The following is a 23,338-nucleotide window of genomic DNA, read 5'->3' on the forward strand; positions in this document are numbered from 1 at the left end:
ACACGGTTCCTTGGTGTCATGTTTTTAGTGGAGGACTGTAATACATTAAATTATTATGCTTCATATCCCAAAGCTTATTTGATACACTCAAATACTCTTTACATTAGTACCTCAGGCTGAAAATTGCAGTAGTTCCTAAGTTGACCTGCATGCAGGCAAGACATTGCTGCCTCACAGTGGTAAGATTTTTTAAAGTGACTAAGAACAGTGGTTTTCCAGCATACAATTTTAATCAGATGCCCTGAGTTTGTCTGAATCCTTGCTGGCATTTAAGAAATAAGGCTATAAAATAATTTGCTCATTTAGTACTCAAAAAAAACGAACAACAAAAACACAACACCACACAAACACACAGCAGAATGACAGCTATAAGTTTGAGATACTGAGATACTTAGATAATGGACGATGGCAGATTTTAAGACACACGTCTTAATAACCATCCTCTTAAATGAAAACTAAGACTTGGTTTGACTTTCCTAAAATCTCTGAGGAATATAAGTACAAAGATCAAACAAAACAGTAGCTTTACACCCTAGAGCAAAAAAATAAACAGGGCTGGTCATCTTTCTAGCAACCAGGATTAGCCCCTGGTGTAAAGCAGCACTTTATTCTCCAACCTCTTGCTTTGCTTTAAGCCTACAAAACTCTTGGGAGTTGTGCACTGCAGAAAATAAACTGACAAAGGACATGCAGAGCTACCCAGAACACCAACTAAAGCAGCTACCATCACAGCAGCAGCAACGCAAACTTCCTGAGAACCACTATGCTAGGACCTTCTCCAGGAAAAGGGCATGAGGTCTCTACAGTAAAGAAACAAGAACTGTGGGAATCTGCTTACCAGGATCCAGAAAGTGCAAGTGCAATGAAATCCAGTGCTTTCACTTGTATTTTGCATATAAGCTTACTGGAAACCAGAGATATGGTCTAAAAGCTTTGCTTTTTGCCAAGTTTGACCTGCCTGTGCAGTCTTTTGCTCCATCTGACATCTGCACAATAGGAGGAAGTTCTAGTTTGAAAAGGTTATGCTTTGGGCTAACACAGTAGTCCTGCTAATACAGGTACTACTTTAAAGCTCTGGTTGGCTAGTGCCAGGGAAAAAAGATCAGGCACCAAGCCATCTCAGAAAGATTATACTGAAGATGAGCAAACATCATGCTTGGGACTTACAGACCTTGTTTTAAACTGAAGTCTAAACCAGGACTTAGAAAGGTCAGCTGCAGGACCTGCCTCCTGTTTCTGAACCTCAAATTCCTGCAGGAACATCCTGTCTAACTGGCAAGTCAGTTCTCACATGGATGCCCACAAGTGCTTCTCCAAACAGCCTCCTAAAACTGGATCCTCTGTTGGAAATGTCTGTGGCACAACTACAGTCTCTTTTAGAGCTGTAAGTAGCAACCAAGCTATAGTGCCATACTGCTAAGAAAGCACCTTCTTTCTGCAGGGACCCTTCATCCTTTGGGTAGGAGTTCCTCATCTCCCGTCCCAACCAGCATCTCTCTGACCATATTGCAGTTCAGGCAGGTCAGCCGTACTCTATTTGTTAAAGCAGGCAATAAGTCATATAAGGGCTAGTCAGCCTTGATACTTTGACACAGGGGTCTTATCATACAATTTGAATGTTTTCTCATTCTAATTGATTGGCATGGAAAAGAAAATGCCTGCTATTTTTGGCAATCATACATTAGTTTAGGCAATCATACATTAGTTTCCAATATGGAAAGTCACATAGACAAGTGAGTCCTTTTCAGAACTGACAGGCTTTTATAAAATAAAAGACTGGAAACCAGTTTAGTACCCCAGTTGATGAAATTTCATGTTATCACTGGAAAAATTAACATTTTTATCTTTCTCTAAGACAACAGATCTTTCAAAAACTGCCTAGAAATATCAATATATTTTTAAAATACTTTGAAGTTTGTCCAAACTAAATTACAGCTCCTCTGTTTTATTGGAGGCTCTCTTAGCTTTAGTCTGATAGTTCTGCTACTCTTTTCCCTTACCATGAGAAGAGATGAAAATTTTCTAAGTAATAGAGGAGTTTTAGCTGCATATCACCCACACTGATCAAAGAGGGCTAAAACTTTGTGAACAAAGAGCTTTCACTAAAATGCTATTTTGTTTTCAAAACAGGTCAGCATTTTTTCCACATACATGTTCATCATTTCAGGGCTTCTTTCTGGTCAGCATTTTTCTTTGTTAAAAGCATTTTAATATACTACAAATACTTTCACCAAGTGTTTCATTTGCCAAAAACTAAGGTGAAGGTCAAAAGGTCAAAACTGAAAAAGCAACAAAAAGATGAAGTTTCTATCAGAGTCACAAAATCATCAAGGTTGCAAAAGACCTCCAAGATCATCTTGGAGGTCCAACCATCTTACCGTCCCATCCCCCTACCGCCAATACCACCCACTAAGCCATGTCCCTAAGCACCATGTCCAACCATTCCTTGAACACCTCCAGGTACAGTGATGCCACCACCTCCCTGGGCAGCCCGTTCCAATGCCTGACTCTTTCTGAGAAGAAATATCTCAGAATTTCCAGCCTCATATCTGTCCTGGTTTTGGCTAGGATAGAGTTAATTTTCCTCCTAGTAGCTGGTATGGTGTTGTATTTGGGATTTAGGATGAGAATAATGTTGATGTTTTAGTTGTTGCAGAGCAGTGCTTACACTAAGCCAAGGACTTTCCAGCTTCTCCCACTGCCCTGCCAGCAGGCAGGCTGGAGGTGCAGCAGGAGCTAGGAGGGGACAGAACCAGGACAGTTTCCTCCCCTGGTGCAACTTGAAGCCATTCCCTCTAGTTCTGTCACTAGTTACCTGCAAGAAGCCGCCAACCCAGCTCCCCACACCTTCCTTTCAGGTAGTTGTAGAGAGCGATAAGGTCTCCCCCCGAGCCTCCTCTTCTCCAGACTAATCAACCCCAGTTCCCTCAGAGGTTCCTCATAAGACTTGTGTTCCAGGCCCTTCACTAGCTTCATAGCCCTTCTCTGGATATATTCCAGGGCCTCGATGCCCTTCTTATAGTGAGAAAGGGGGACGATCACCTCCCTGCTCCTGCTGGCTACACTATTCCTGATACAAGCCAGGATGCCATTGGCCTTCTTGGCCACCTGGCACTGCCAGCTCATGTTCAGGTAAGCATCAATCAGCACCCCCAGATCCTTTTCCTCTGCACAGCTTTTGAACCACTCTGCTCCAAGCCTGTAGCATTGCATAAGGTTGCTGTGATCAAAGTGCAGCACCCGGCACTTCGTTATGGTGGGGGGAGCCTTGTGCTAATGGGAAAAAACAAAGAAACACCAGCAGCTTATATATACTTGGTGCAACTTGTAGTTACTTATTACATGATTGCATGGTAAGTAAAGAACGTAGTTGGACAGCAGACACCTTCAGACAAGGACAAAGTGTTCAACATTGACTCAGCTTGATGACTCATACAGAGGGTTACATAAAATCCACCTGCTATTACCAATTACAAATGAAACAATTTTGTACCTAAAGCACATAATTCAAAAACAGGAAAAGTACAGAGTCCATGCAGTACCTTCCAATTCCACAGAGGAAGAAGTGTGTTTCTCAGTGTGATCTCTGACTGCTTTGACAACAGTAAAGTTTTTATTCTTTTTCAAGATATCTGTGACATATCTTGACCGTGCATCTGGAATGGTAGGATCAACCCCAAAACTCAGGAGCATGAGCACATCTTCTGTTTGACCTAAAATATTACAAGAAAAAGCATTAGAAGAGTAACTCCCATTGTTCGGGTTCTTTGTTTGTTTCAAAGATCATGGCATAGTTCTAGCATAATTTCATTTAAAAAATAGTTATCTTTTCCAGTGTCATAAGAATGTTATGTCGGTATTATCCCCAAAAGTATTGTTAGGTATTGTCCCCAAAAGAAACCAAAGAGCTGTTAAAAATTGAAACCCTATCTTCATTATTTTAAGTTGGGAAAAGGGAACAAAAACAAAGTGACTTGATTCCTCAAGAGTGTATCACTGGCCAGAGGCAGCAGGTGGAATACATCTCCTCCCTTTAAGCCTCAATCCTATTCTCCAGTCTCTAGGCAAACTGCTTGGTACATAAATAAAAAGGAGGACTCTCTATTGGTTATAAGGTGACTTAACAAAACAGTCTCTTACATATTCATGTTTGAATATATATAGCTAGGTACTGATTCTCTTCCCTATGCAGGATAAAACACATTTTTGTGGTAATAAAGCCTTGTAACAAAGCTTTCTAGTTTGACCAATGGCAGGTGCCATTGTTTTCAATGGAAACTACTATACTTGTTTTGAAATTGATTACAGATAAAATATATATACAGTAAATATAACAGTGATTTAAGGTCTTGACACAGTATTTAATATTCTGGAATATTCTGGAGTATTTAATATTCTGGAGTATTTAATATTCTGGAGTTCTCTCTTACTGTGTCACATGGCACTACCAGGGGCACTTCACAGCCCTGCAAGCAGTTGCCTGTACTCCTCATCTCAAAGAGCTGCTCATTTGCTATGAGCCATGCCAACAGAAAGCTGGAGGAGCACAGGAACACCAAAATACCAAGTCATGCAGGAGAATGCTGAGAAATGCTGCACAAAGAAGTGTTAGACCACTACACTTCCCCAAGGCACAGCGCCACGGCACACTGTCATATGTGCTGAAGGCAAAACCCGGATAAGGTAAGAGTGATGCAAGCTAACACAACTGTCGTGCTTTGCATGTCTAAGCCTTACTATTCAAGCTACTTTAGGGGTTATTTTTTTTTGTAAGTGGAGGGATGCAAGTGGTTTGTTGTTTTTTTTTTTTTTAAATGTATCTATAAATATATGTATGGTTTCTTCTGGAAACACAGGAGTCTTGTAGCAACAGATGGAACTGCTGTGAAAGAAGTGTGGCTCCTTTCCAGGAAATGCAATTAATTAGATATAGGCTGTGTGCATCTCATTCATACTATTAAAGAGAGCCACCGGGATGTCATTGCATTCAGTGACCTCGAAGTGTGGAGTTATCTTGGTATTGATGCTTGTTTCCTCTTGCCACGTAGTGTACAGAGTAAGAAATACAAGGAAAAAAGCCAGGCTAAGTTAACAAAAGTAGTATCACAGAAAATGTGAAAGAAAAAGCATTTCATTTTTCACCTCTGATAACGCGCACTGCTACTTAGATATTAAAGTTTCACCTCATTAAAAAAACTAAAGAAACCAACACTTAGGACAGGTTTCCAAAAGGCCTCATACGATTTTACAGGCACATCAAGATTTAAAAGGTAATTAAAAACTATAGCATACTTATGGGAAAAAATCAAAACCAGTCAAATCAAGGAGCAAAGCAAGTGGTCACAAAATCAGGTATACAGCTTTAGAAGGGAATTGCTGAAATGTTTGATCATCAGTTACTACTATAAAAGTCTATATCTAGATAACAGGGCTATATCGTTTTCTTCCCTAGCCTGAAATAGTAAACACTACAGCCTGAAGTTTTCTTCCATTCTTCACTTTTCCGTATGAAAACAAACACACCAATATGAATAAAAAACACTAATAGGAATAAAAAGGAGGTATTTACTGTGTTTCCAGGAATATTCACTGGAAGATGCCACGATATGCAGGAGGGTGCATCCACCTCTGTCTTGCTGGTTTATTGTGTCCCTCAAGTCTGGCCTCTGAGTCAATAACCACCTGAAAACATGGTTCCTTCCTGAAATCAAAAAAATTTGTTATAAATGGTAGACAGATATAACAGAAACAGATACTTTTTTTTGTTTGTTTTTTACACCTCCCCCACACTGTAAAGTGGAAAGATGCACCTGTATAAAACCCTTTCTCAAGCATTGTGAGTAAGAGACAAGAACACGTAAAAGAAATAATGGTCAGAGCCAGCTGCATTATGGGAGACATGATGCTCCGTTCTCACTGACTCGCAGCATGTGCCGCTCAGGAAGACTCATGACTTTAGCACATACAGAAATTGTCGCTCCACACTGAGGTGGCAGGAAGAAAGTGTTTTCAAAGCTGACACATTTAGGTTCTGAAAGACCCATATCAAGCACTCTTACGCTCCAAACCACAAAAGAGAACATCCATATTAGATTTGTATTGCTATCAAGCACAGATGATCTAGAAGAGTTTAAAACTTTTTAAGAATGTGTTTCATTGATACACGCAAGGTCATACCAATATGATCTGATCTCATTAGATTTACTTTTTAAAAATAATGAAAACTGTCAGTTCTCTGAAGACACTTGATTTTAGCAGTGGATGTAACTTACTTGCTTTGATACATAGTCTGATAACAGCATGAAGAGGGTAAACTCCAATGGTTTCAACTTTTGTCCCAATGGAAATTAGCCATTTGACTAATTCTGCTATGTCTTGCATCTTCCCATCACATCCATATGACTCAGAAGTCTGATTAAGAGAATAACACCACATTATTTTACATACTCAGAAGACTGTTTTTTTAAATCCTATTTCCACGTTTTTTTTTAAAGACAGGAATAGGTGGAACAGTAACAACCATACCATATCCATCGTAAAAATCAAACATTTATTACATACGTAACAGTTCCAGTAGAAGCTCAAAACAATTATGTTTCTCCTATGACACGTTCATGAATTTTGAAAGAATCTTGTCATGCTCTGAAAAGCACTGAAACTGAAGTCTATTTTATAGTACTTATTTCTGTATTTCTTCGGTGTATTTGAGAGTAACTTTCTGCCTTATACAGCTATTGAATGTTACTGCATCTCACTGTACCTGTTGTTGTAACTAGGTATTGTACTTTCTTAGCTCAGATGAGGCAGCTTATGCAGACAGTAACCCTAAAGCAAGACTGAAAAAACACATGAAACTGGAAAAAGGGAGCGATTGTCTGAGAGAAAGAGGTATAGGAAATTCAGGTAACATCTCCATATACAGGTCAGGAGCTCCATGGATGGAAAGCAGGACAAGGCACTGCTCTCTCATCCAGCTCAGGAAACATCTAGACATTAAGATCATGAAGACAGCAATGATAATATGATTGCTTGCATAAAGAAAAGGTGTTAAGCCTTTAGGAGACAGATTTTAGGCCAGATACATCCCTAGAAGGTGATCTGATAGAAGTATAGATTTTACAGGAAAATTTATACACCAAGATCAAGAGCACAGACTGAGCAGAAGGCAGCTGAACCAAAAAAAAGAGTGTTTCAGCAAGGACTTAATGAACATGAAGCACAATCTACAAGCAAGGGGGGCAGCGATACAGGAACTCTGGAGGTAGGCAGAGGAAGCTCAGAGGGGAATTGAGACAATATGCCAGAAGGATCTGGACATGAGGGGGGTGCTCAAAAACAGTATTCAGACAATTTCTCCATTTGTGCCAGTCATTTTTTAAATAGCAGTCTTCACACATCTACAAACAAGTCTACCACCTCACACCAAATTTTGACTGGCAGGAATTACTGTTTGTGCACAGTTGCAAAATCAAAATACAACAAATTACAGGGAATATGTAGTGGTAGCAGGGAAGGTCCAGCTCTCAGAAAGCCAAATTTTCCTCTAATTTTTGCAAAAGAAAAGTAGTTCTCAGGGATCTTTCAGGACCTGGATCCTGACCCACATCCCTCCTCTCAAAAAGCTGAGCAAATGCATGAGGGATGGTGGAAGGTAGCCCATATAGGCTACTCTACTGGCACTAACAAAGCATACTTGCCTAATGCTAGCTAACTAAAGCATGCTTGTGTATACTCATCCCCTAATACTTCTGTTTTCACTATAAACAAGATTATAAGATGCCAATTTATTTCTTTTGCCTTCCCCTTTCTTTCGGAATTCCTCCCATTCACTCTAACAAGCACCTATCTGAAATACACGTATGGAAAAAATACCCAATTTGAAGATATTATGATGAAAATATCACAAGCATTGTAAGAGCTAAATGGCAAATTCTGGCATATTCAATCAATACACCCTAAACTGTTAATTTGTAAACAAGTAAGTGTACTGTGCAGCCTATTAACATGTTCTAAAGCTCCAAAAGGAAAACCATAGTGTGGAAAGAAATCTAGTATACTTCAGCATAAAGCCTAATGAAATTTCTCTGTGCGTGTTTAACCATAACTTTTAAATGTAGGTGACAAACAGTAAAACTCTAGTTAACTAACTTACACAAATAAATGGAAGAATAAAACAAAACAACTTGACATAGGAATTTTTAATGGGACGCATGAAAAGCTTCACCTCAACTGCCATTGAAATAGGACAGGCATCCACTGCATGAAAGCAGACACATACACTGAGCACTGTCTTTACAAACTTTGTATTTTACTGCTACAGACGCCATCTGCTCCTGCACACGCACAAGGCAGGCACAGCCAGCCAGCAGCAACAGTCAAAAGATGCATAAGCATGGCAGTTCCTGACAGCTGGAAGGTTTTCTTTCAACACTACCCCTTCCCCCTCCATAACAGAAAGCTTTGGAGGTTCCCAAACATCACAGAACAAGAGGAATCGCAACATAAAGAAAAGCAAGAAAGATGGAATTCCACTGCCTGCAGATGTTGTCACCTCAGCAAAATGCATTAGGAGTCTACTTGGTCTATGAGGACTTGTTTCTCTCTTGCCCAGGTTCCCTAAATTATCTGGAAAGTGTCAAAGCCCTCAGCAAGAGAGTTCAGCAGTTGCTGCCTGCGTCTAAAGCAGTGTACCAAAAATCTGCGGCACCAAAGGAAGAGAAAATTCCAACAGTACCAAGCTCAATCTCCCGTAATCATACTCAGCATCATGAAGTAGGCCAGAGGCAGGTTGGCAAAGCATGATAATACTCTATCCCAGGAATACTGTAAGCTATCCTGGTTGGAAAACATACCAACTTAACAGATGTCAAACGTTTTTTCTACTTTAAATGTAGTGTCAGGTTCCAGGTCTGACATGAATAGCTTGCTGTATTTGAGAGGAAGATGGTCTTGTGATTAATTAAAGGAAATACTAAATTACCTAGACAAGCTATACAAATTAAAGATTATTTTAATGATCAAATGAAAAGAGACAAAAGAGATGATTTAATATAATAAAGTCCATATATTATTTTCCGTTTTATTTTCCTTTCTTCTGTTTTACAAGTCTTGTCCACAAGATGGAAAATCTTTCACTTGAAAGAAAGAAGAAACAAGAAAAAAAGGATGTTACTTTACCTCAAAGAGATTTTTCAGTGATAACTGGTTGACTCTGAGATTGGTGGGTAATTCTTTCTTCTTGGGCAACAATAATAGAAAAGACTAGAAAAAAAAATGTGATCTTACAAGCGCATTTAGAAACTTTATTCTTCACTGCCTCACTGGATGTCATAGGAGAGCAAAACAAGGACTAACAACATTTCAGATTTTTTTTTTTTAAGATAATGTGCTGCTCAATCTCCCCTTCCATTTATCAAATGAATTAATGTAATATACATTAATGTAATATACATATTAATACAATATAGTGGATTGTGGGAAGCTATGATCAATGAAAATCTAATCAGAAATAGAAACTACATTGAAAGGTCAGGTCCTAAAAGTCTCTCCAGTATACTTCTGGTAAAGACCCTTTTCGAGAAGGGTGAGAAAGTTGACCTTGGTAATTACAGGCCTGTCAGACTCACTTCAGTGCCTGGTCAAATTAAAGAAAAGATTATTCTGGGAGTTACTGAAAAACACCTGAAGGACAACGAGGTCACTGGTCACAGACAACACAGGCTCATGACAGAAAAGTTCCATTTAACTAGATTAATTTCCTTTTATGACAAGCTTATCCATCTAGTTGACCAAGGGAAGTCAGTTGATGTACTCTTTTTGGATTTCAGCAAAGCTTTCAATACTGTCTCTGGACAAAATGTCCAGCATACAGCTAGACAAGAAAATAATATGATGGATGAAAAACTGGCTGACAGATTTGGCTCAAAGGGTTATAATAAATGGAGTTACATCTGGCCAGCAGCCAGTCATTAGTGGGGTTTCCCAGGGCTCCATTTTAGGGCCATTTCTCTTCAATGTTTTAGTGATCTGCATGCAGTACTAAATGCATACTAAGTAAGCTTACCCTGAACAGGTACCAAATGAGTGCCTATTGCACAGCAATATGTAACACTTGTTCTCACAGGGACAGACTTACCCACTTTCCTTTCTGGGCCAACTTTTCCATCTCTGCTTGCCAAATCAGCGCATTAAACCTTGCACTGAAAATATAATCATATGCAGGGCAAAAAGTTGGTGGAAAGACTCGTTCATCTGCAAGAAGAAGCATTTATGAAAGGTTTTTAATATACACAGCACTTTTAAAGTTGCTGTCTCCAACTAAATTAGTTCACTGCACAGGGACAGTTTTAGTACTGATTAATGCCCAGGAGAATGCCAATAGGGAACACAAATCTGACTTATTTAACACTACATCCCTTGGCCACTCAACTGAAATGGTGACTTGTTACCAGCAGCTGGTCTTCATTAAACACAAAAAAATAAACCCTGCCCTCGAGAAAGTTCCACAACATTGTAAACTTCATGGTGATTTTGCCACTAGTGGATGCTGCTAAGCTAATCAACATCCTTAATATGGGGCTGAGTTCAGCTGAATGCAGCACAGGCACAACACAGAACCTTTTGGCACACCTCCAGGTCCCATCAGACAAAGCTTGCAAACAAAACAAAAAAGCAAACAAGAAGAAACTGAGGAGAGAAGTTTAAGAGAGAAGGGAGACATACAGCAAACATTACTTGATAAAAAGCACATAATGGCACAGAAAGGTCAAATTCTGTCTTCCCATTGGTGTCCTTTATTAGCTGAGGGACAGTCCCCCACAGGAATACACTACACTATGAGCTTAAATTTAAGCTGAGTATCTTCTAATTATTTTCAAATCTACTTAGCTAAAAGGAAAGCATAGTGGTTTGCAGAAAAACAAAATGAACAAAAAAAATTCATTAAAGCCTTAGAGGTCTGGAGTTCCGAATACCCAGCCTTGGCTCCCTGGCTCTGAATTTTAACTTTTTCTAACCGCTCTACAACTGTCATCTTCATGCAAGTTAACACACTTCCCTACACAGTGATTTGGAATCATTGGTATTTGCCATATGCGAATGTAACAAGTTTATTTCATCCTTTTACTTAGGCTACTCAGCATATTCATAATCCCCAAGCAGACCTGTGGTGCTGAGGGCCAAATAAATGATCTCAACAAGGAGGTTGCTCTACAAAGGACTTGTGTTGTTCCCATCACTACTGAAAGGCCCTTAAAAAGATTAAGCTTTTAACCAGAGCTTACCATTGACACTTGTGAATATTCCTGCTATAAAATCAGCAACCTGAGATAGATCTACGGAAGCATTCAGAAGTATCAAACCCTTATGAAACACAGAAATCACCTCAAAAGAGTTTGACATGGTCGACGAGTGGCTAGCTCTGTAATAAGCCTAAGGGAAAAAAAAACACAAAAAGAAAACCACACAACTGTTAGGAAAATAGTCAGATCTTGGCCACATGAGATCAAGAACGTTTAGAAGAAAATTATTTTCTTCTAAATCACTAAGTGCGCTGTAAAATGGCATGTACTACTATTTTCACAGCTTCTCACAAACATATCCAAAAAAATGCAATCAAATCCCTTGTAATTCACTATCTGCTATTGATGTCATTGCAAATACTACAAAAAAACAATAAAGATAACTAGAGTAATAGAAAAATTGGAAAATAAAGGATGAGAAGATATACTGTTAGCAATATGGACTTTTTTGTTGGGATCCAGAAAGAACCAGCAAGCAAAAGAGCTGCTTCATTTTATTAGAAGTACTACTATATTAATAATTCTGATGTTCACGTGGCAGAGCCAGACACTGATTCTATGATTTTATGCTTTATTTGCTTAGCACATCTTAAAAACGAAGCAGATATTGACACTTGTTTTAAAATGTAAGGCAGGCAAAAACAGACAGCTTAAACATCTGAATACCTTAACATACTCTGGATTCCACCGTATGCTCTCAAAGGCTGAAAACATTGCTTCTCTCCATTTACCAAGATTGTACAAGGCAGTTGATTTGTTGCAGTATAACACAGCTATGTCCTCAGAACACCTGAAAATAAATTACCAGCATAACTGCTTATTCAATTAAAAAAGGATGCAAGATACTTTACAGATAGCAACAAGAAAAATAAACCACATCACCCACCTAACAAAATTAGAGAAAAAAAACAGAGCTGTAGCAAGTAAAGATCATTTGAACATCAGCTATAAAATCTTAGTGACATTTTAAACTATATTTTAGTGATACCCTGGTCCCTTTTGAAGCAGAAGACCAACCCACTGGAATACCACAGTATGAGCTGAACTCAATGATCCTTGTGCATACCTTCCAACATGGTATATTCTATGTTTCCACAAGGATTTAGAGACAGTTTAGACCATCTATATATACCTAGATACTCTGTTAAGTTTGTGGCCAAGAATAGGAGAAAACAGACATATGAAAGGTAGAACAAATGCTAAATACAGTTAGATCCACCAAAATACAAAAACTATTTTACTGTATCAGAAGTTGATGAAGTTAACAAACTATTTACATTTATGCCAGTTGATGAAATAAGTGTATTTTGGAGAATAGAATATACTAAAGTACATGCATTTGAATGCAAGAGAGTTTCTGGAAACAGCTGCTCAAAACATACGAACTACAGATCACAGGGTACTGGGAAGCCTGAAAAGCCTATCTTGTCTGTACTTAAACAGTATGTAGTGTGGTGCTGCATCCTCCACATTATTCTTATCTACTAACACACTCTCAAGAAAGTTGTTTCAACTTCACCAGACATGTTCAGAGCACACTCCCGCATGTGAGTAAATCCTGCCAAAGTAACCTACGGCAAAGAGAAGCCCAGGAGCAGACCCTGTGAGAAGACAAAATATTGTTGCTTGCAAAGTGGAGAAGGCTTCCTCAGCTCTGTCCTTGCTTGGTCCCACTCCCCCCATACGCTCTAGACTGTGTTTTACCACCCTTAGTCAAAAAACCCAAGGGCAAACAGTCAAACTGGCTGGTGTTAAATAGGGTAAACATCAGTGCTAATACATGGCAGAAATGAATATTTAATAGTTAACAATACTCAGTTATTTAATCACTAATAATATTAGCAACTGATGTTTACTGATGACAACAAGCACTTACCATTTGGAAAGAAACATCCAAAGAACTCTTTGGCTAAAAAGTTTGAACAGATCTTAGAATACTAAGAAAGTCCAAGTAAAGTAACCTGCATGAATTGTTTTTAAAAAGAATTGATGACCCATGGACATGACCAGTACCTGGTAGAACCACAGCAACATTAATCCACAATGTCAGCTTCAAAACAGAAGTAATTTAACACAAACCAACATGGTTATGGAAAATTAGAGTTTTAATTATACTCATTTATAACTTACATTTATATAAAAGCATTCAGATTAAGGTTATTAACTTATCTCCCACATACACATCAAGAACAATTCCTCTTTAATTATAAAACTGCAATACCAAAGAGTGTGACAAAAAAAGAAAGTCAAGTGTCAGGAAAAGAAACAGTTCTCAGTTAATTGTAGTACTGCACCTAATGGTTCACACCTGGTAATCAGAGAATACTTACAGGATCCATTGCCTTATCTGAATAAGCATAAGCAGAGCTTGATCATACTTTCTGACGGCCAAAGAGTAACTTCCATTTTTAAAGTCCTCATTCCCAGCTTTTTTCTTAAACTGGGCATATTGCATGGCATCCATGCTAATTGTGAGAGGGAAAAAAAAATCAGACAGCATTGATTTGAGACACTTCTGTTCCCAAAAATCCACTTAAACTTTTGCCTTAGGTATTGCATATTTGAAAAGGAGGACAAAAAAACAACTAACCTGGAGAAATTAAAGGTTGGAACAGGCATCAACTGCAACTGACTGAGAAAAATATTTCGTAATTAAAATTGTAATATCAGGTTTCTCATAAAAGTAATCACATTTTCAAGCAGCTGGGTAAACAAATACAAATAGAAAAGTAGCTACATGTATGTCGAGAAAGAACGTCAAGAAAACAGGTGACAAAATAGAATGCTAAAGCCTTGAATAGAATCATTCTTCACAACTGGATTTTATGTTTAAAAGCCATTTCCATTACCTTTGAATGGCTCTGTTAATCTCACAAATCTCAGTATTAGCAAGTAAGATTAAATCCCCAAGAAGGAATGCACAGGGTTATTTATTATCCAGGTTCTAACAGGCGCAGAAAAAAACTAGTATCAATCTGTAACCCGCTAACAGCACCTGTAAAAATCTCTTCAAGTAAACCAAACTAGACATGTCTTAATATATGAGCCTGTAGACAAACCAAAAAATACTGACATTTTCTCCACAGCACTCCTCAAGATGAACCTGAAGCATTGCAAATCACTACTACATCGTTAACACAGAGGTATTAAGAGGCATGCTGTGGATGACATTGGGCCTCATCTGCACATCCGCTCAGCAGGATGAAATGCACTACACAGAGGGGAGAAGCAGCACACACCTCTGAAGAGGCAACAGCAGAAGAACCAGGTGCTGTGCAAAAGCTCAGATCAAGATTGCTTCAGGAAAAAGGTCAGTCAGAAGTTAGGTCTTCTTTAAATAAAGAAATAAATGCTCTGTGATGATGTCTGCAATGCAAACATCACCTTACTAAATTTCCAGGGAAGCAGGAAGAACTGAGGAAAATTAAATACACAAACCAAATCACCTCATTGAGCAATGCACATACAATATATAGTTAAAAATACTACTTATTGAGACAGTGAGTCAAGCGTACTCATAGCATAAGTGGGTCTTTTTTACATTGCATGGTATGAACAACACTGAGAAGAAAAGGAAAATAGAGTAACAGTGCAAAGAATAAAAAGCAAATGCTAAAAGATGGTTCTATCTTCTATTTTCCTAATTCTTCCAGCTTTCAACTTTTTACTATCAGAAGGCTAAATAAATAATTTTCACCAAGAATAGTACCAAAAAAGTTCAATTACCCAAGGGTTTCATCATGTAGGTATAGCAGCATAAAGGTTGGAAGAGACCTTGAAGATCATCTGGTCCAACCATCACCCTACCACCACTATCACCCTCTAAGCCATGTCCCTAAGCACCAGGTCCAGCCTTTCCTTGAACACCCCCAGGGACGCCCCCACTTCCCTGGGCAACCCATTCCAATGCCTGACTGCTCTTTTGGAGAAGAAACGTCTCCTGATTTCGAACCTAAACCTCCCCTAGTACAACGTGAGGCCACTCTCTCTAATCCTATCACTAGTTACCTGCGAGAAGAGGCCAACCCCCAACTCCCCACACCTTCCTTTCAGGTAGTTGTAGAGAGCAATAAGGTTCCCTTTGGGCCTCCTCTTCTCCAGAGGAAAGAACCCCAGTTCCTTCAGCCGCTCCTCACAGGACTTGTGTTCCAGGCCCTTCACCAGCCTCATAGCCCCTCTCTGGACACACTCCAGGGCCTCGATGTTCTTGTACTGAGGGGCCCAAGCTGAACACAGTACTTGAGGTGTGGCCTCACCAGAGCAGAGTACAGGGGGATGATCACCTCCCTGCTCCTGCTGGCTACACTATTCCTGATACAAGCCAGGATGCCGTTGGCCTTCTTGGCCACCTGGGCACACTGCCAGCTTATGTTCAGGTGAGCATCCACCAACACCCCCAGATCCTTTTCCTCTGCACAGCTTTTGAACCACTCTGCCCCAAGCCTGTAGCACCACATGGGATTTTGGCCAAAGGGCAGGACCTGGCACTTAGGCATGTTGAACCTCATCCCATTGGCCTCTGCTCATCGACCCATCCTGTCCAGGTCCCTCTGCAGGGCCTTCCTACACTCCTATATATCAACATTTCCCCCTAGCTTGGTGTCATCTGCAAACTTACTGAGGGTGCACTCAATTCCCTCATCCAAGTCATCAATAAATACGTTAAAGAGGATGGTCCCCAACACTGAAGCCAGGGGAACACCACTGGTGACCAGTCGTCAGCTGGATGTCACTCTGTTCACCACCACTCTCTTGGCCCGGCTGTCCAGCCAGTTTTTAATCCAGCAAAGTGTGTACCTGTCTAAGCCATGGGCTGCCAGTTTCTCCAGGAGAATACCATGGGAGACTGCATCAAAGGCCTTGCTGAAGTCTAAGTAGACTATGTCAACAGGCTTTCCCTCATCTACCAGGCAGGTCACCTAGTCATAGAAGGAGATGAGGTTGGTCAGTCAGGACTTGCCTTTCATGAACCCATGCTGACTGAGTCTGATCCCCCAGTTGTCCCACATACATTGCATGATTGCATTCAAGACAACCTGTTCCATCACCTTTCCTGAGACCAAGGTCAGGCTGACAGGCCTGTAGTTCCCCAGATCCTCTTTACAACCCTTCTTATAGATGGGCATCACATTAGCAAGTCTCCAGTCATCCAGGACCTCTCCCTGTTTCTTTGTTTTTTAAAATCATAGTTGAATTGCAAGCCTGGTCTTTCAAGAAAAGCTATGCTTCTCCTTAGGGTAAGGTTTTCGTTTTTTTTTTTTTTAAACCCAGAATTATATTTAAGTAGACTACAAAGAAAAGCAAGATAAAGTACAATTAAAAATAAAAGGTATCCAAAAGAAATTTGGAAAAGAAATTCTTTTCCCCACAATACAGCAAAAAGACCCTCAGTTGCAACACACATTTTAAAAGGCCTTTTAAAGGCATCATGCGATAAGACATTTTGGATCTGAGCTCCCTGTTTCAATTCAGGAGGTGAAAACTCCCCAGCCCCTCCCACGTGGAGCAGCAGGATTTCCAACAGATCACAAACTCCTGTGCTTTTCCAACACTGGAGCTTGCCAGCCAAAACCTCAAACCATAGGTCATTTAAATAACTAGGATGTCTGCTGTAGGCTTTAGCAACTACAGCCAATTTTGCAGACCCAAGAGATACATAGGTGTGCAAATCTGACATCTAAATTAATTATCGAAAAGAATCACTGTACTGACTAGCACATCATGACTTGCTGTTGCCTAACATCTTCCTGCAGCATAAGCATTTTTAATCCCAAACCAGTATACTAAGTAAGACCTATTACACTGAAGTCTGTTGAGTGAGGCCAGCATTAAAAATACATGACCTATTACTCTGCCTTCAGTTGGTACAAGGAAAGGTCAAGTGCCCAGATCACACGTCCATCTGAATATAACTATAACAGATATATATATATATATACACACACAAAATATATGTAAATAACAGATTTTTTTCTTGGTGACATTGGTTCCTTTCAAGAAGTACAGGTCTCTCCTAAGTTATGGCATCTGTGAAACAGAAGATTGCTTGGAAAAAGTTTTTGGTCTAGGAGACTCGTGGCCCAAATCTGAGAACTTGTCTTTCAAAGGAAAAAAAAAAAGAATCAGACAAGATTATCTACTTTGTTGACTTATTTTTACAGCTCCTGAAGCAACCCACACAACTCTGGCAGCAAAATGAAGCATATCCATTTATACCTGAAGAATTACAACACAAGATTATGCAGTTAAGTCAGAAATACTCTATTCCAACTCCGATTGCTGTATCCTGGTTTTGGCTGGGATAAAGTCAATTGTCTTCCCAGTAACCGGTATGGTGCTGTTTTCCGGACTTAGGATAAGAACAACACTGATAACACACCAGTCTTGCAGTTGCTGCAGAACAGTGCTTGCACAGAGCAAGGAGTTTCAGCTTCCGGTGCTGTCCTGCCAGTGAGGAGGCTGGGGGTGCACCAGGAGCTGGGAGGGGACGCAGCCAGGACAGCTGGCACACACTGCCCACAGGTATGCCCCACACCATACAACAGGGGCAGCTGCCACTGCTCAGGAAATGGCTGGGCATCAGTCAGCAGGTAGTGAAAAGTTACACTGAGCATCATTTGCTTCGTTTATTCTTGTTGTTTTGTTTGTTCTTGTTCTTCTCCTCATGCGGGGGGGGGGGGGGGGGGGTGCGGGGAAGTAAATGGCTCTGTCATGTTTTGCTGCTTGCTGGGTTAAACGACAACATGTTGCCAGTGGGCAAAATTCCCATGTACTTTACATGCTGCCAACTCTTAAGTTATTGCAATGGTTGGTGTCCCAAACTGGTTCAGTCAGACCACCCTCACAAGCGGGACAATTCCAGAGAGTTACAATGCTACGCTTTGAGTCCCCTTGCTTCAGCTGATAAGCTTGAAAACCCAAATAGAGACTGCCCACAACCCCATTTGTCATTTTTGAAAAACATTGTGCTCTATACACCAGTCATCGATCCCAAGAGGCAAGCTTGTGCTTTCTGAACATCTGAAGTTGGCAATACTGAAAACTTCATAAAACTGAGAGCAAACCTGAGCAGCCTGTTTGTTTCATCTGTGTCCAGTTTATGTACTTTAATAGAGAAACTACATAAAGCCTCCGTAAGCCCGCTCCTCTCTCCCTTCTTACTGCTGAGCCTGATGTGGTATGGCATGGTATCTCTTTCAGGTCACCTGCCTGCTTGTATCCCCTCCCAAACTCTTGCACACCTCCAGTCTATTGACTGGGAAGGGACAGAGTGAGAAACAGAGATGGCCTCGAGGCTGCGCAAACACCGCTCAGCAAAAGCATCAGTTTGTTACCAGAATTGTTTTGGTCACAAATCTAAAACACGGCACCATGCCAGCTGCTATGAAGAAAATTAATTCCATCCCAACCAGACCCAGGATAACTGCTTGTTCACAGAGAAAGAGCGAAGGTTGTTACATAGCCAGGCTTTTAATTGTTGTTGATACTGAAAGCTAAGCTGTAAGGCTTCAATCCTGTGGCATTACCCAGTGGTAGAATAACAGTTTTATTCTTGAGGAACAGTAGCTTTCCATAATGGAAGCAAAAAGTGAAGTAATACTATCTGGGGAGTTCTGCATCTGAATTAAAATAGTGGTTAAAAAAAAAAAAGTATCTTTCCTTTTTCAGGAAACCCAGCTTCTAAAGACTCTGCATTCCTCTTTCTTAGTAAGCAGAGGAATAAATGATCCTTACTCTTTCCACCCTAACCTAACAGGCAGACACTACCAACTGGCAACAGGCAGGGAGGGAAAAAAAAAAAAGCCCAGCAGTAAAGCAAACAAGCTAAATACATGTGATCAGCATTCAGGTAATTCATGTTTTCTCAACAGGCAGCCTTGAGGCTCGCATTAGCTCTTGCCCGACAAGAGCAGGCTGGCTATGAGAGCACAGTGCCATCATGAAGGCATTGCCATGTCACACTTAACTGCCACGTGCCCACCACCCAGATAAAGGATGCCACATACAGGTCTTTCTGAATGACACGTACACTATGTCCTGGTATAGATGCATGCAAATGTCAGGGCAGATCCCCCAAAAAAAGAAGAAAAACACAGGGTGAGAAGGCCATACCTTGAGAAGTCAATGCTCTGCCTGCTAGCCAGTTTTATTAGCCTTTCTGACAACAACAGCTACCAAATCCATATTTATGGAAGTCTCCCATGAACACATACAGGCATAAATCCAACAGTGAAAAGCAGAAAAAAAGAAAATATACTTCTTACAGGATCTTTCCTTTTTCATCAGATGCAGAAGTGGCACACAAAAAAGTCTTGAAACTGCCTGTGCTTTGAGAAGAGGCCTTGGAAGAATGGCAGATAAAAAAAATACAACTTCTGCAATCAGTATGAATGGGTTAGTGCTGACCAGGACATAACTTGACACATTAAGAGATCTCATGCAGAGGGAGGGAAAGAAGTTGAGATTTTTAGCATTGCCATCCTCAAGGATCTGTTTGGTCTGGAAAAGTCATACTGATGTTTGTGAATATGCAAATATGTTAATATGTCTCACAAAGACTGTTTTAAACTCTTGCAACATACATCAGCTCACCTTGGAGAAGCTGGTCCTCACAAACCAAAAGCCTATCAATAAGAAAGCAAAGCACTTCCTCATTCTGCCCTGCAAAAGAACAACAAAAACTCATGACTCATCACCTTTACAGATTGCCATCAGTCCTGAAGGAACCCTACTACCTTTCCATCCCTCCAGCAGCCACCAGCACAGCACTGAGCCCTGCACCAAGCCAGGACATACCACAGGACAAAACATGTCTTGCTCAGGGACCCAGTTTCGCATCGGATCCCACACACAAGCGCTGCGCCTGTGGTTGAGAAGTTAGCTGTGAGACATCTAACCTCTGGGGTTTTGCTTTCGAGAAACACACGAAGCAGCTGAAAAGATGAAACATCTGACTGCGCTCAAGCTGAGCTTTCCCCTAGAAACCAGCACAGTAGTAAAGCGCTGGCTGCAGGGCACAGGTGTGGTCAGAAACAAGACATCCTAATTGACATGCGGCACACACTCCCCACGTACGAGAATATGATTAGCACGGGTGCCTCAATGCTCTGTTAATATCTTGAATGGTATGTACAAAGCAAATAAGGAGGACATGTACAATCTGGGTGAAACAAGCAGAGCAAGTGTAATACAAGCACAGGGAGACTTGTGCTGTGACCCAGGGCCCTACTCTGGGCAAGGTCGGCCTGAATGACCTCTTCAGGTCCTCCTTCTCCAGATAACCACTGGACACTGGTTTCTATTTACACAAACTATTATAAAGTAATTATTACTCATAACTACGCCCAGCTGCCTGACATCCCCAACCCCTCGCACACCAAACGTGCGTAGTTGACTCTGCCTAGCAGTCCAGCTCCTCTTCAGAGCATGACCAGTAACAAGATAACAGAAGTGGGACCCAAGCCCAGCCAGTAGCACTGTGTCAGTCCTGTCAGCTCGCAACAATCCAAGAAAAACCTCAAGACAAGGATGCCATTAAAACGTTACCAATAAATCCTCCAGAGGATGGATCTGTGGTCACCTTGCCCACAGAAAAGGTGCTAAGGCCAGGAAGCAACATGGCAAGGCAATGGAAATCATAAGCACGTCACAAGAACAAGACAAACTTCCCAGTTCCCATCCCAGGGAAGGAGAGCAGTGTGCACATGCCAGAACAGCAGCACTCTACCTGCTTTAGACCCTGAGCGCTTGCTGTGAAACCAGAGCTTTACACCCATGAGCTGTGCAATAGAAACCTGAAAGACTGGATTGTTACAGACTCCTCGCAACTTCCTGAGCTCATCCTTCATTACATAGGGTGCCTTCATGTCATCGAGACTGCATCCCATTTTGGGATGCCCTCTTCCCTTTGGGAAGGCCCTCTGGAAAAGCTACAAGGAAAAATAGCACTACTGAAAGATGGAGAATCACAGCTCCCTGTTTATAGACAAGACCTCAATGCATCACTAATCTGTTCGGTGTCACAGGTCCTGAGAAAAGGCCATGATACACCATCCCGGATTTAAGGTGCTCTCTCTTAACATCCTTCCTCCTTCCCTCACAGGCTGAAGTCACACCCAGCACATGGGGATTAGCTTTCCTTGAAGACTGCTCCACAGCTTGCACTGGCAACAGGTTTGGCCTTGCTCCCCAGCATATCCTGTTTTGCTAAGGGGAAATAAACAGGCTCTTTCTTTCAGTTTCAGATGACCTTCCCCTCTTTGGATCTTATCAGTAATAAAGTACACCTCAGGGAAACAACGGTTAAAGCAAGTGTGGAATTATATTTTCAAGAAAAACATTGTGTAAGCATACATATACTTACAAAGCAACACAGCTTCTTTATTAAACGTAGAAAGGACTCACATCTCCCATTTTATGTGGAGAAAAAGCAATGCGAAGAAAACATGTCCAAGATTCTATCTAGAAAGTGTCATTACTATTTTACAAAAAATAAAAATCACCACCACCACAACCCCCTCACAAAACAGCAGAAACTGTTAATCCTGCTTCCTATCATCTGAACCAACAACAGTCTTGAAATGCCTCATCTAGCTGAGAAGTCCAAGCCCTAACCCCATCCCAGCAAGATGTGTTTACACTGCTACAGCTGTTTACTCAGCCTAGCAAGGCTCCTGTCATCAAACAGCAGTGACCCCATAAGAAAGCAAAGGGAACAAGCAGTCTCAGTATTTCCTTTCTTTAGATTAGCTCAGGATGATGTGACATCTGGAATAGAGAATTAAAAAAAAAAAAAGGGAAAACAAAAAACAATCTCCTAACAGCAAGGTTTCCAAGCTCATGCACAGATTGCAGCCACCACTGGCCAAGTTTTGCTGCATGCAGGTAAGAACAGTGGTAGGAAACACTGTTTTTTTTGCACGTTTTCCTGAGAACGCAAAGCCTCTTCCCAGGCGAGCTAAAAGCATTCTACCAACCTGAAGCTCATCTCCCGCGAACCAGGCGATAAACGCAGCAGCTGAGAAAGCTCTTCTTTCCTCAGCAGCGTGCCCAGCCCACTTTTCCAACACAGAAACCTGGCGGCAGCCTTGCTTTGCAGGGAGAGGGGAGCAGCTCAGCCCAGATCCCTTCCGCAGCTTGAACACTGCCATCCAGCACCGTGCCCACGATGGGCCCCAAGCGTTAGAGCACGCCACCGCCCCCTTCTAAACGCAACGGCTCCGCCCACGGCCCCGCCCCGCTCGCGTCACCCGGTGCTGGCCGAGCGGGGCCCAGCCACCCCCCGTCTACAGCCCCTTCCAAGGCCTGGACGCACACTCTGAGAGGAAATCCTTCCTGACACCCAACCCAAACCCCCCTGGTGCAGCCCGGGGCTGTCACCTCGTGTGCTGTCACTTGTCACCTGAGCAAGAAGAGCGACACGCTGCTCCTGGGTGCGGCCTCCTGTCAGGCAGCGATGGAGAGCGGGGACTTTCTGAAAGCGTGTCTGAATTGTGAATAGTGAATTAGAATCATTTACTTCGCTGCTAGAAGAAAAAGGAAGAAGGTGGTAAATACTTATTTGAAACAGAAGTTCCAATGTGACAGAAAACCAGAGTAGAAACATCAGTTATATAAGAACAATTTAAAATTCCAGTTTTGTATAGTTATTATTTATTCTCTAGAATAGCTGTTCTGTTCTATGCTTTCTTGCTTTCCACGGCTTGGATGCTAAATCTACAAGTATCCACGTAGTAGTTAGAGAAGACGGTATGAAGGTCATCCTGGTCCAAGATAACGGCTGTGGTATCAGGCTGAGTATCAATAGCTCTGTGCTGATGCTTATGTCAATTTATAAACGTTTCTGATTTCAGAGTGGAAACAGAAAGTAGCTATTATTATTTTCTTATCTCTGTTACATAGAAGATCTCAACATTGTATGTGAGAGATTTACTACGAATAAACTACAATAATTTGAAGACTTGTCTAGTGTTTCTACATATGGCTTGAGGGGTGAGGTAAGCTCTTCAGCAAGGTTTTGAAATTATTTATTGTTTATT

The 23,338-nt window shown here is 41.1% G+C and overlaps 1 protein-coding gene across 9 annotated transcripts in view; it reads right to left on the reverse strand.

The window, feature by feature from the left end:
• LOC310894800 (TPR and ankyrin repeat-containing protein 1-like) overlaps nucleotides 1-22,527 on the reverse strand; it is a 29,335-nt gene extending 6,808 nt beyond the window's left edge. For 3 of the 9 annotated variants that reach the window (XM_083825343.1, XM_083825344.1, XM_083825345.1), the window contains exons 1-10: nucleotides 22,277-22,420; nucleotides 13,891-13,932; nucleotides 13,631-13,765; nucleotides 11,967-12,090; nucleotides 11,283-11,430; nucleotides 10,136-10,251; nucleotides 9,178-9,261; nucleotides 6,273-6,411; nucleotides 5,570-5,701; nucleotides 3,543-3,713 (exon numbers count right to left, since the gene is read on the reverse strand). In XM_083825343.1, coding sequence (XP_083681469.1) covers nucleotides 3,543-3,713; nucleotides 5,570-5,701; nucleotides 6,273-6,411; nucleotides 9,178-9,261; nucleotides 10,136-10,251; nucleotides 11,283-11,430; nucleotides 11,967-12,090; nucleotides 13,631-13,765; nucleotides 13,891-13,932; nucleotides 22,277-22,287 — 1,102 coding nt within the window. In that variant the 5' untranslated portion in view covers nucleotides 22,288-22,420. Of the gene's footprint in view, nucleotides 1-3,542; nucleotides 3,714-5,569; nucleotides 5,702-6,272; nucleotides 6,412-9,177; nucleotides 9,262-10,135; nucleotides 10,252-11,282; nucleotides 11,431-11,966; nucleotides 12,091-13,630; nucleotides 13,766-13,890; nucleotides 13,933-19,892; nucleotides 19,962-22,276 lie in introns of all 9 variants that reach the window. The other 6 variants (XM_083825346.1, XM_083825348.1, XM_083825347.1 and 3 more) reach the window with 6 other exon arrangements.
• Nucleotides 22,528-23,338: the final 811 nt, after the last annotated feature.

This window comes from Anser anser, assembly GCF_964211835.1.
Source record: "Anser anser genome assembly, chromosome: 2".
Lineage (NCBI taxonomy): Eukaryota > Metazoa > Chordata > Aves > Anseriformes > Anatidae > Anser > Anser anser.